The 12680-nt window shown below is 36.9% G+C and overlaps 1 protein-coding gene across 1 annotated transcript in view; it reads right to left on the minus strand.

Moving 5' to 3' along the window:
* Nucleotides 1-603: 603 nt before the first annotated feature.
* The window catches only part of LOC132159390 (NACHT, LRR and PYD domains-containing protein 4C-like), a gene marked incomplete at its 3' end in the record, with an annotated part of 33113 nt that continues 21036 nt past the window's right edge, over nt 604-12680 (minus strand). Inside the window, exons 6-7 of the mRNA XM_059568890.1 lie at nt 5833-6003; nt 604-769 (exon numbers count right to left, since the gene is read on the minus strand). Of these exons, the coding sequence (XP_059424873.1) occupies nt 604-769; nt 5833-6003 (337 nt within the window). The remainder of the gene's footprint in view (nt 770-5832; nt 6004-12680) is intronic.

Genomic DNA, 12680 nt, shown 5'->3' on the forward strand with positions numbered 1-12680 from the left:
GGAAATTCCCTTGAGTGTTTGCATTGTAAGAATGTACAGGGAGACTTCAGATTTAAAAACGCTGACTTGTGATGTGATGTTTTCTCGTTAAAATCATACAATTTCCTATTAATTCAATAGAATGTTTACACACACACTAGGGATAACTAATATGGCGGCACGGTGGCTTCACTTTCATGACGTCATGAGCAATCCAGTTCTCTATTCTAGATCAGTGATCTACAGTGTTGTGAATCTGAGCTTGATGGAGATTAATGTACAGTGCATTCAGTAACATTTAAACAACCAGGATAATAAATCACACTGAATATGTTTTTCATGAGAAATGTCCACAATAACACAATCATAAATGTTAATTGAGGCACCAAACTACTGAACACCAGCACATCTAGTGACACAAAATGTCTGATTAATCTGTAACTTTTAACACAACTAAACTGTGCTGACATTTATCATCAAAACTACAGCAGCTGCAGCATCTGATCTTTCATTTTTGAACATTTTTGATGCAACAAATTGTATACCTTACTAAATTAGTGAAATAATATAATTCACATGCGTATCATTTATTTTGTATTATTTCATCAGGTCTCACCTCAGTGTGTTGAGTTGACAGTTTGGATCCTGTAGTAAATCACTGAGCAGCTTCACTCCTGATTCTCCAGGATCATTTCCTGTGAGATCCAGCTCTATCAGGTGTGAAGGGTTTGATCTCAGAGCTGAAGACAGAGCTTTATAACCTTCTTCAGTGATACTGCAGTCTGAAAGTCTATTAAATAAAGATGTTATTCTTCATTATAACACAAGTACATAAGAAAAGTACAAGAAAATAAAAAAGATGCACTAAAGATGCCTGAAAGTTCTATACTGGTGAACGCAAACTATCAGTACAACAAATGCAATTTTTAATTTTTGCAGTTTTAATTTTCCACAATTATAACCTAGAGTTGCAATCAAAATTACTCAACCCCTCAGAGATTGAAGCAAAAATGGAAAAGTCAACAGAGATCTCGCAAAAGCTATAGAGAATAAATAACTGTATGACTTTAGAAAGTCTAAGACTATATGAAGATTTCCAAGACATTAAAAGTTCCTAGAGACACAGCTCTCAGCCTTATTCCTTAGATTAAAGTGTGTTGTACCAGAAAACTTTTGAGGGTGTTGAAGAAAAAGCACAATATCATACAATGTTTAATCAGAGCAACTGATAAAATCCTGCAATATACAGTCAAAGACTTGCAAGATGACTCTATGAAAGAAGGAAAACCAATTCAATGCAGGGTGTAAGAAGAACACTAGACAAGTATGGCCTTCATGTTGAGACATCTTGATGAATACCACTCTTGATCAAGAAGAGCAAAAGACTGACTTGAACTTGCTAAAATTCATTTGTGTAGACCTGTGGAGCTCTGGAAGAATGTTTTATGGAGTGATGTGACCAAACTGGAACTTTTTGGACCCATGGATCATCGGCAAAGCAAAGCTCGTAAGTAGAAGAACACCATCTTGCCTGGAAGATTTGTGCCACCTGGTTCACCACTGATTGAAAGAGGAGGAGTTTCACCACTGGGGAGCTCCCAGGCAGTTTGTCAGCACACCATCGTCAAACTTGGAGGTGGATAAGTCCTGTTATGGGGTTGCTTTACTGTAGCGGGAAGTGAAAATCATGGACATAATGGATTCTTTGAAGTATCAGGCCATTTTGACAAGAATTGTGATGCCTTTGGTGCAAAGATTGAAGCTGATGATCAATGGACTTTCCAGCAGGACAGTCATCCCAAAGTACACACCAAATCTACTTCTGCTTGGTTCGGGGATCAGTCATAGAATGTACTTGAGTGGCCTGTTCAGTCTCCAGAATTTAATCTGATGACAAATATCTGGTTGAATTTAAAGAAAGCTGTGGCAATGTGAAAACCAAAGATTATCAGTGATCTGGAAGCTTTTTCAGGTGAGGAATGGGCCAAGACTGTAGTAGAGACGTGACAGAAGCTTCTCAGCACTTAAAGGCAGCATTTATTGCTGATTTTAAAGAATAAAAGATTCTGCACAAAATTTGAACAAATGTTTAGATACAATTAGAATTTCATCATGATTCATCAATGTTACATTCTCAGGATCACTCAAAAGTGTATTAACAAACTTTCTCTAATACTTTACTGATGCCTTTGTTGAATTGTTTTCATAAAATTATGTTCTCCTCAGCAAAATCTCTTGCAGGGTTGAATAATTTTAATTGCAACAGTATTATAACCTTCTTCAGTGAGACCGCAGTCTGAAAGTCTACAGAAAGATTAAATAAATATATAAAAAACATTTATTACACCATTAGGATATTAACATTTCCCATCACCTTAAAAAAATCGATCTGTCAATATTTTATAAATGTATCTACACCAATTTCACATCACTGACCCATTCCTTGTGACACTGCACCAGTTTATAGACCAGATTGAGCTTTACATTGATTCATGTTTAGATTGACCAAATTCAGACCTGAGCATCTGTAGTGTCTGTGAATTTCTCAGCAGACTGGAGATTTCTGTGGCTCCAGAGTCTCCTATTTGATTCCTGCTCAGATCCAGCTCTCTGAGGTTTGAATTAAACGCTGATGCCAGAGCAGCACAACCTTCATCTGTAATACTGATGCAGTTTAACCTGTAGAAGAGAGAACAACTAATTAAGATAATCATACAATTACACAAATAGCAGCTTTAGCTACTACTTTTATCCACCAATATGAGATTTGCATGATAATCACAATGTGAATTTATTTTTTAATTTGATAATTATAATATTTTAAAGTACAGTACTTAAGCCTAAACCATACTTACAACGCTGTCTTAATTTCTTTACTTTCAAATGTTAAGTCCTCAGACTTTTATTATTTGGAAAACTGAACAGTGACCTTTAAGTTTCTGTGTTTAGTTCACAACAGGTTTATAAACACTTTGTTGTACAAACCTGGTGTTAACATCATCTGTCAAAAAAACTGGGTGAATCTTTCAAATTCACGTTATAAGCTGAAAATAACTCGCTCACCAGCATTTATTTATTAATTTTTTTTTTAATCAGTCATTCAGAATTTCTACTAGCCAGAACAAAAATATCTGAAATAAATCAATTACCAAAACCACATCTTAGATTAAAATATATTTCATATGAAATATGATTTTGAACTTTTAAATGCTTTCAGTTTTACAACAGTTTTTGTTTGGAGATTCAAATAAAACAAATTTCAATAACTTATAAAAACGCATTTGTTTAGTTTTTATTTCCAATTATAGCTCAGTCCAAAATGAATTTTTAGTGGTAAACATGTTAAAGATTAACGGAGAGGCTGTCAGTTGATAAAGTGATCAGATATTTCCTCACAAACATCTGTGTACTGAATTCCACTGTTATCCTTTAAAAAAGCCAAATTCTAAATACTACCTGTCAGAAACGTTATCAACACTGTCAAAACATTTAGCATTTAACACTACTGCAGCGATCTGTAGAACAAGTAGTGTTACAGAATTAAATGAAATACGCGAACACTAGCCATTAGGAAATCTATGCTAAGTCATTCAGTATAGTAGTTAAACTTTCATAAATCATGCTATAAACATAGACAAAGTTATCAGCTATATAATGGTTATAAATAAAAACTATAACAGTAGTATGCACGGTTGCATGAATAATAAACAACTGATAAAATGATCCACCCAATAAATATAGTAAAGTATTAACAAATTTTGATGCAATAAATAGGGTATGATTTAAAAAAGAGCATCCCTCCAAAACAGAGAAAACATCTACATGTCTGTCTCTTTTAAAGTGTTAATAGTGTATATAATTAGTTGTATTTAAAGGGGTTAGCACAATTCTGTAATAAGGGGGCTATTATAGAAAGGCAGTGGCTATTTCCACTAAGTGAAAATAGCATATTTTCTTAGCGATAGATGCTATTCCCACTAAGTGTAAATAGCAGGATGCTAGCGCAAATAGCAGCATTTTTTAGTGATATGGTATTTACACTAAGTTCAAATAGCCATAGATTATATTTACACTATGTTCAAATTTTACTACAAATAGTGGCAAATATCTGCACCTCAGTATTGTAGTACATTGTAAAACAGTATGCAATATTAACTTAAGTGTAAATTTTAATTCAAATTATTAAATTTTACTTACAAATAGTGGCAAATATCTGCACCTCAGTATTGTAGTACATTGTAAAACAGTATGCAATACTTAAGTGTAAATTTTAATTCAAATTATTAAATGGATGCCACACTATTGGGACAATAAAGCCCTCCATACACATCCTAACCCTACAGATACTTTATTTTCAACTTTTTTATTATATTCTTCATTTTCATTGAAAATAAATGCTTTTCTGATGTGATTTGAAATTTGAAAAGGGAGAAAAAAAAGTTCCCCAAACAAGGAATCGAATCCAGGTCGATTGCAGCGAAATGAACACGTCACACATTTTACCATCTGCGCCACTAGAGCTGCCAGCTGTTGGTTGTCTTTTGTAGTGTAGACTAGCAGAATCACACGTTGGTGGGTCGAGTTAGTGTAAATCGCTTCAGCCAACAAGGTGGGTTATTTACACATAGTGTAAATAGATACTCCATTACAGAAACCCTGGCTACGGCCATGCTTCACCCGATGTTTAAGTAAATAAAATAGCCTTGACAATTGAGTTCCATATGTTTATATGGAACTCAATATGTTTAGAGGGGACAAACCCTCAGATGCAGCATTGCCCGGGAAGCATTTGGGGGTTCGGTGCCTTGCTCAAGTGTCTCATCTCAGTCATGGTATTGAGGGTGGAAGAGAGCGCTGGTTATTCACTCACCCTACAGACAATTCCTGCCAGACCTGAGACTTGAACCTGCAACCTTTAGGTTTCAAGTCTGACTCTCTAACTATTAGGCCATAGTAAACTATGGGAGTTGTGTTGTAGTTAATAGCCACTAACAGATTTTGAGTAATGCCACCAGTGTTTGAACACACATAGAAAACAATAGATATGAATTTTAAAGATATGGCGCTTATTCTACAGTGTGCTGATGTTGGAGGTTACTGGTTGAAGAACAAGATTTATTGACACTAACTCATGATCTACTCACAGTCCTGATGAGAAGTGTAAAATATTTTCAAATTGATTGAACTGTGGTGGGTAACTAGAGTCTGGGTAATTAATCGGATACACTTTTAAAATACTTACTTCAGCTTTTCCAGTCTACACTGTACATTTTCAAACAGAGTCAAGATGATCTTCATTCCTGGGTTTCCTAGTTTATTCTCACTCAGATCCAGCTCTGTCAGATTTGAAGGGTTTGAATTTAGAGCTGCAGCCAGAACATGACAACCTCTTTCTGTGATACAGTTGTTCTTCAGACTGCATAAAGAGAAAACACTTCAGCTGTAATCTCAATATTTACCAGTATGTTTCAGCTGACAGATGACAAATACTGGTGATGAGCATGATGATAGCCACATTACAAAAGTCACATGTTTTTTCAGTCAGTAGTCTCTTATAAAAGAGACATAAAAAAAAAAAAGAATTTTAAAAATGTCCTTCTAACAATTAAAAAATGTATGTCGGTGGTAGGTGATAGATCAAGTTGGTAGATCCCACACTTTGCGTGAAACTGTTCTTACACACACATCTGTGCATATGTACTGTTGATAAAAGAGTTCATGCTGGAATTAAAGCCTGCAAATTTCACTGAGCTGAAGCAGTTCTGTCCTCAATTATGTGGCAAATGATCTAGGTCCATGTTAACAGATGAATCTGAATTCTAATCAAACACTAGTGATTGACACAAAACTTACCCAAGTATCTCTAATTTGCAATTAATTTTCTTCAGGCCAGTGCAGAGGAGCTTCACTCCTGAATCCAGCAGATTATTATTGTTGATGTTCAGCTCTTTCAGACTGGTATCTGATCCAAGAACTGTAGCCAGAGCTGGACAGCTTTTGTCTGTTAAGTCACAATCATTTAACCTACAATAAAAATAAATAAAATCACAGAGTAGGATGCATATAATACATTTGTTAAATACAAAAAATAAATGTATAGCAATTATTTTTACATGAACAGTAAATATACAGCATATATATATATATATATATATATATATATATATATATATATATATATATATATATATATATATTATATTGTATTGATTCAAATTTCCTTCATAAAACAAACTAGAATGTTTGAATAAAACTTAATAAAATATGCAAATTAATAATAGGTTAATATCATTAATGGCAATGAGTTATACATTTAAAAGTGTTGCCGTACGGTTCTCCAAAAACGGTTCGGCACGCACTAGGACAGTGGTTCACCTTAAATCTGACAACGCATCTGTAATATACAGGGATCGGCTTATATGTTTCTGCTGATGGATATCTTTAACACCAAGCATTTCTGCAGACTCTGTTGATATTCTCCTTGATTCCTTCAACTCAAAAGTTAAGAATGTTATTGATGATATTGCTCCAATAATAGTCAGTAAGAAAACAAACAGACAGAAATCAGTTTGGAGAAGATCAAAAGCAGTTCAGACTTTGAAAAGACAATGCAGAAAAGCTGAGCGGATGTGGTGGTAGACGAAACTTGAAATTCACTATAGCATCTATAAAGACAGCCAAATTATTGATTATTCAGCCAAGTGATGATATCTCAGATCATTATTTAGTTTTGTGCAAACTTCATATAGCCAAAATTGTAAATTCTACTTCTTGTTACAAGTATGGAAGAACCATCACTTCTAACACAAAAGACTGCTTTTTAAGTTATCTTCCTGATGTAACCAAATTCCTTAGCATATCCAAAACCTCAGAACAACTTGATGATGTAACAGAAACTATGGACTCTCTCTTTTCTAGCACTTTAAATAAAGTTGCTCCTTTACGCTTAAGGAAGGTTAAGGAAAACAGTTTGACACCATGGTACAATGAGCATACTCGCACCCTAAAGAGAGCAGCCCGAAAAATGGAGCGCAGCTGGAGGAAAACAAAACTAGAGGTATTTCGTATTGCTTGGCGGGAAAGTAACATATCCTACAGAAAAGCATTAAAAACTGCTAGATCCGATTACTTTTCTTCTCTTTTAGAAGAAAACAAACATAACCCCAGGTATTTATTCAATACAGTGGCTAAATTAACGAAAAATAAAGCCTCAACAAGTGTTGACATTTCCCAACACCACAGCAGTAATGACTTTATGAACTACTTTACTTCTAAAATTGATACTATTAGAGATAAAATTGCAACCATTCAGCCGTCAGCTACAGTATCACATCAGACAGTGCACTATTTACCCCCTGAGGAACAGTTCCACTCATTCTCTACTATAGGAGAGGAAGAATTGTATAAACTTGTTAAATCATCTAAACCAACAACATGTATGTTAGACCCTATACCATCTAAGCTCCTAAAAGAGGTGCTTCCAGAAGTCATAGATCCTCTTCTGACTATTATTAATTCCTCATTGTCATTAGGATATGTCCCCAAAACCTTCAAACTGGCTGTTATTAAGCCTCTCATCAAAAAAACACAACTTGACCCCAAAGAAGTAGTTAATTATAGACCAATCTTGAATCTCCCTTTTCTGTCCAAGATACTAGAAAAGGTGGTATCCTCACAATTATATTGCTTCTTAGAGAAAAATGGTATATGTGAGGATTTCCAGTCAGGATTTAGACCGTATCATAGTACTGAGACTGCTCTCCTTAGAGTTACAAATGATCTGCTCTTATCATCTGATCGTGGGTGTATCTCTCTATTAGTTTTATTGGATCTTAGTGCTGCGTTTGACACAATTGACCACAACATTCTTTTGCATAGACTTGAACACTTTGTTGGCATCAGTGGAAGTGCATTAGCATGGTTTAAATCGTACTTATATGACCGCCATCAGTTCGTAGCAGTGAATGAAGATGTATCCTATCGATCACAAGTGCAGTATGGAGTACCTCAAGGCTCAGTACTAGGGCCGCTACTCTTCACGCTTTATATGTTACCCTTGGGAGATATCATCAGGAAACATGGTGTTAGCTTTCACTGTTATGCTGATGATACTCAACTCTATATTTCTTCGCAGCCCGGTGAAACACACCAATTTGAAAAACTAATGGATTGCATAGTCGATATAAAAAACTGGATGACGAGTAATTTCTAACTGCTAAATTCTGAAAAAACAGAGGTGTTAATTATAGGACCTAAAAACTCCGCTTGTAATAACCTAGAACACTGTCTAAGACTTGATGGTTGCTCTGTCAATTCTTCGTCATCAGTTAGGAACCTAGGTGTGCTATTTGATCGCAATCTTTCCTTAGAAAGCCACGTTTCTAGCATTTGTAAAACTGCATTTTTCCATCTCAAAAATATATCTAAATTACGGCCTATGCTCTCAATGTCAAATGCAGAAATGTTAATCCATGCATTTATGACCTCAAGGTTCATCCTTTATTGGGTGGTTGTTCTGCACGCTTAGTAAACAAACTACAGCTAGTCCAAAATGCAGCAGCAAGAGTTCTTACAAGAACCAGGAAGTATGACCATATTAGCCCGGTCCTGTCAACACTGCACTGGCTCCCTATCAAGCATCGTATAGATTTTAAAATATTGCTTATTACTTATAAAGCCCTGAATGGTTTAACACCTCAGTATTTGAATGAGCTCCTTTTCCATTATAATCCTCTATGTCCGCAACGTTCTCAAAACTCAGGCAATTTGATAATACCTAGAATAACAAAATCAACTGCGGGCAGCAGATCCTTTTCCTATTTGGCGCCTAAACTCTGGAATAACCTACCTAACATTGTTCGGGAGGCGGACACACTCTTGCAGTTTAAATCTAGATTAAAGACCCATGTCTTTAACCTGGCATACACATAACGTACTAAGATGCTTTTAATATCCAAATCCGTTAAAGGATTTTTAGGCTGCATTAATTAGGTAAACCGGAACCGGAAACACTTCTCATAACACCCTATGTACTTGCTACATTATTAGAAGAATGGCATCTACGCTAATATTTGTCTGTTTCTCTTTTGTTCCGAGGTCACCGTGGCCACCAGATCCAGTCTGTGTCCAGATCAGAGGGTCACTGCAGTCACCCGGATCCAGTACGTATCCAGACCAGAGGTGGATCGGCACTTAGAAAGGACCTCTACTGCCCTGAAAGACAGCGGAGACCAGGACAACTAGAGCCCCAGATACAGATCCCCTATAAAGACCTTGTCTCAGAGGACCACCAGGACAAGACCACAGGAAACAGATGATTCTTCTGCACAATCTGACTTTGCTGAAGCCTGGAATTGAACTACTGGTTTCGTCTGGTCGGAGGAGAACTGGCCCCCCAACTGAGCCTGGTTTCTCCCAAGGTTTTTTTTCTCCATTCTGTCACCAATGGAGTTTCGGTTCCTTGCCGCTGTCGCCTCTGGCTTGCTTAGTTGGGGACACTTCATCTACAGCGATATCGTTGACTTGATTGCAAATAAATGCACAGACACTATTTAACTGAACAGAGATGACATAACTGAATCCAATGATGAACTGCCTTGAACAATCATTTTTGCATTATTGACACTGTTTTCCTAATGAATGTTATTCAGTTGCTTTGACGCAATGTATTTTGTTTAAAGCGCTATATAAATAAAGGTGACAGCCTTCAGGCTTTTAATGTGAAAATAGCCACAGCTAGACAGAATTTCTTCTCAAACCTTATAAACAGTAACTTAATAGGGTTGTGCCGATAGACGATAGTATCGTGTATCGGTGATAGTCAGAGATATCGACATAAGCAGATGTCTCTCTCGATAGTCAAGATGATATTAGGCTCAATCTCCTATTAATGTATTAAATAATAATAATAATAATAATAATAATAATAATAATAATAATAATAATAATAACTATTATTATTTTTAGTAGGCGGTCTATTATAATTTGGCTATAAAACTGCCCAGCTATTTCACTTCAGCACCGCATTTCACACACACACACACACACAAACACAAACACACACACACACACACACACACACACACACAAACACACACACAAACACATTTGTGCAAATGAAGATTAGAGCCTGTAGTCGGTGAAGAACTCATTAAATTCATGAAATGAAAGAGATCGAAAACGAGGAGTTGGTGTCCCACACATTTAATGGCTGGTACACGGCAACGCACTCTTCTCATAAAGGAGAGATTAACTCTTTCTTGGTGTTACAAATAAAGTAAAGACAAAATAATAAGGCAGAAGAGCGAATTTATCATCCATAGTGGTTCTCATGTAGTCCTTCTCTAAAGACTTATCACTTAACTTAAAACGCACACTATCTGGTGATGACATAGAATGACTACTTGAAAACAACTATGGATGATAAGTTCGCTCTACCGCCTTTTTATTATTGTCATGCACACCGCACTATAATGTGATGCATGCAAAAAAAATAGTTTTGGCCGTAACTAAAGCCTGGTTCACACGGGACGATTTTAAAATTGTCAGCCGATTTTCCAAACCTGAGAGACCCCACACACGGCGATAAAAAATCACGGGTCTAACAGTGTTGGTCGTACAGTGTGTGGTGTGCAGCCACACACCAAAATCAACACATTACACACGAACCGATTCGACTCCCGAGCATTCCCAGGTCAGACGGTAAATCTCGCAAAATCCCTCGAGATCAAACGTGACTTCAGAGTAAACAATCATGGCGGACGAAGAGGATGCAGTGGCCATAGTTTGTCCTTTGTTTGTAACCAAAAAAAACATAAGAAAAAAAAAAGGTGATGGTCAAAGAAGTGGAGACAAAGTCCTCCATCTCCGACGTCCACTGGACTTTCTGGTGTGCCATGCCGCCGGCTGTTTTGATTTTGTTTCCTGGTACTTCCTCCCCGCCTCGTCACCTCGCTTTCTGATTGGCTACACGCCACAGTCCACAGGCTGCGTGATCGTTTGTCCTAGAGGGACACCACACACGAGAAGAAATCGGGCCAAATAAATCCAACATGTTGGATATCCCTGATTTGAGATCGGAGCGGTCCCAACGTCCTTCCGAGCAGAGGAGAGCAGTCTTAACACACCACACACGGGAGGAATATCTGATCAGATTATTTTACGATAATCGGAGCATCCTTAAGATTGTCGGAAGGTGTCAATAGGGGCTAAAATCGGCCTAATTATCCTGCCGTGTGAAACAGCCTTAAGTCTCCATCCACCATAGATGTTGGACCCCTCTTTAGGGGTCAGCCAGCTGTTTTTTTTTTCCGTTGTTTTTGTTTTCCGTTTATATATATTTATGTATTGTATTTTATTTTATTATGAGATATTTTATTCTGGACCAAAAAGCGCGCATTTCGACATTTGCAGTAAAAACTTGAAATAAAAATTCTCAGAAAATGCATTTAATACCAATATATTGAAATGTCTGTTTATATACTCCGTTAATAAAGGAGTCCAGGCATATCATATCAATCCACATGCGTTTTATATTTAATATGAGGGAAATATTAAGATACAATTTATACAAAACAAATATCTTTTAAAAAGATTTTTCTATGAAACAAAACTTAATGAAGTCGTCAAAATCATGTTTTACCAAAAACAGCGCCGTTGCTAGGGGGGCACCAGCGCCTCTGCCTTTCAGTGCCTATGCCTCGCGAGTGGATGATAGCCCTGAAGACGCCTAGCAATGATATACCTTTAGTGGTAGTATACCTTTAGTTAAGTTATATCTTAAGAGTCTTCGTAGCGTGCTAAGAGACAATGTTATCGGGAAACGCAGCCCAGGCATGATGCATTTCATGTTTAATGGAGATTCCAGAACCATGGAGAGTGATCGCGGCTAGGTCTGTCCTATGAACCATAACTTTTAACAATGCAACAAAATATTTAAAGAGCATCAAGCTATTAAAATCTATATTATGCATACGCACAGATAATATAACAGTAGGCTACATTAGTCAATATTTTTAATATAAGGTTAAGCAGTGATTGGATAACGTTTTTTTTTTATTTAACATTTTTAATTTAAGGCCACCCACAATTGGTCTGGCCCATCCAAAACTGGAATCCTGGCGCCGTGCCTGGGCCACACTGAGCTGTGCGTAAAGCCCACAGACGTGAAGTGAACCAGACAGAGGCTTTCCTGTACTGTTGTCCATGATTGATTTTAGCTTAGATAGCATTCTTTTCTCCCCCTCCTGCCTTCGACATCTCCATCCGGAACCGCTTCGCTCCCCTTCGCTCCCCTCCACTGCCCACGTATCGACGAGGACACGAAAGGTTCAGTAGACTTTTTGCTTTAAATGAATGGTTGTTGTCATGGTGTAAAGAACAGAAACTGCTATTTGTTAGTAACTGGAATCTTTTCTGGGAGCGTCCTAGGCTGTTTTGCGCTGATGGATTACACCCCAGCAGAATCGGAGCGGAGCTGCTCTCTGACAACATCTCCAGGACACTTCGCTCCATGTGACTAGTAAGACAATTCTCTAATAACTATTATGATGAGTTTTGTTCCACCCGCTTAAATGATAAAAGTACTTGCACTGTAAAAACTATTAAGACTGTGTCTGTTCCCCGAATAGTGAGGTCAAAATATAATTTATTATACAAAATATAATAAATATCTTATCGTAATTAAACCAGAAAAATGTAAA

This window comes from Carassius carassius, chromosome 16 (genome assembly GCF_963082965.1).
Source record: "Carassius carassius chromosome 16, fCarCar2.1, whole genome shotgun sequence".
Taxonomy (NCBI): Eukaryota; Metazoa; Chordata; class Actinopteri; order Cypriniformes; family Cyprinidae; genus Carassius; species Carassius carassius.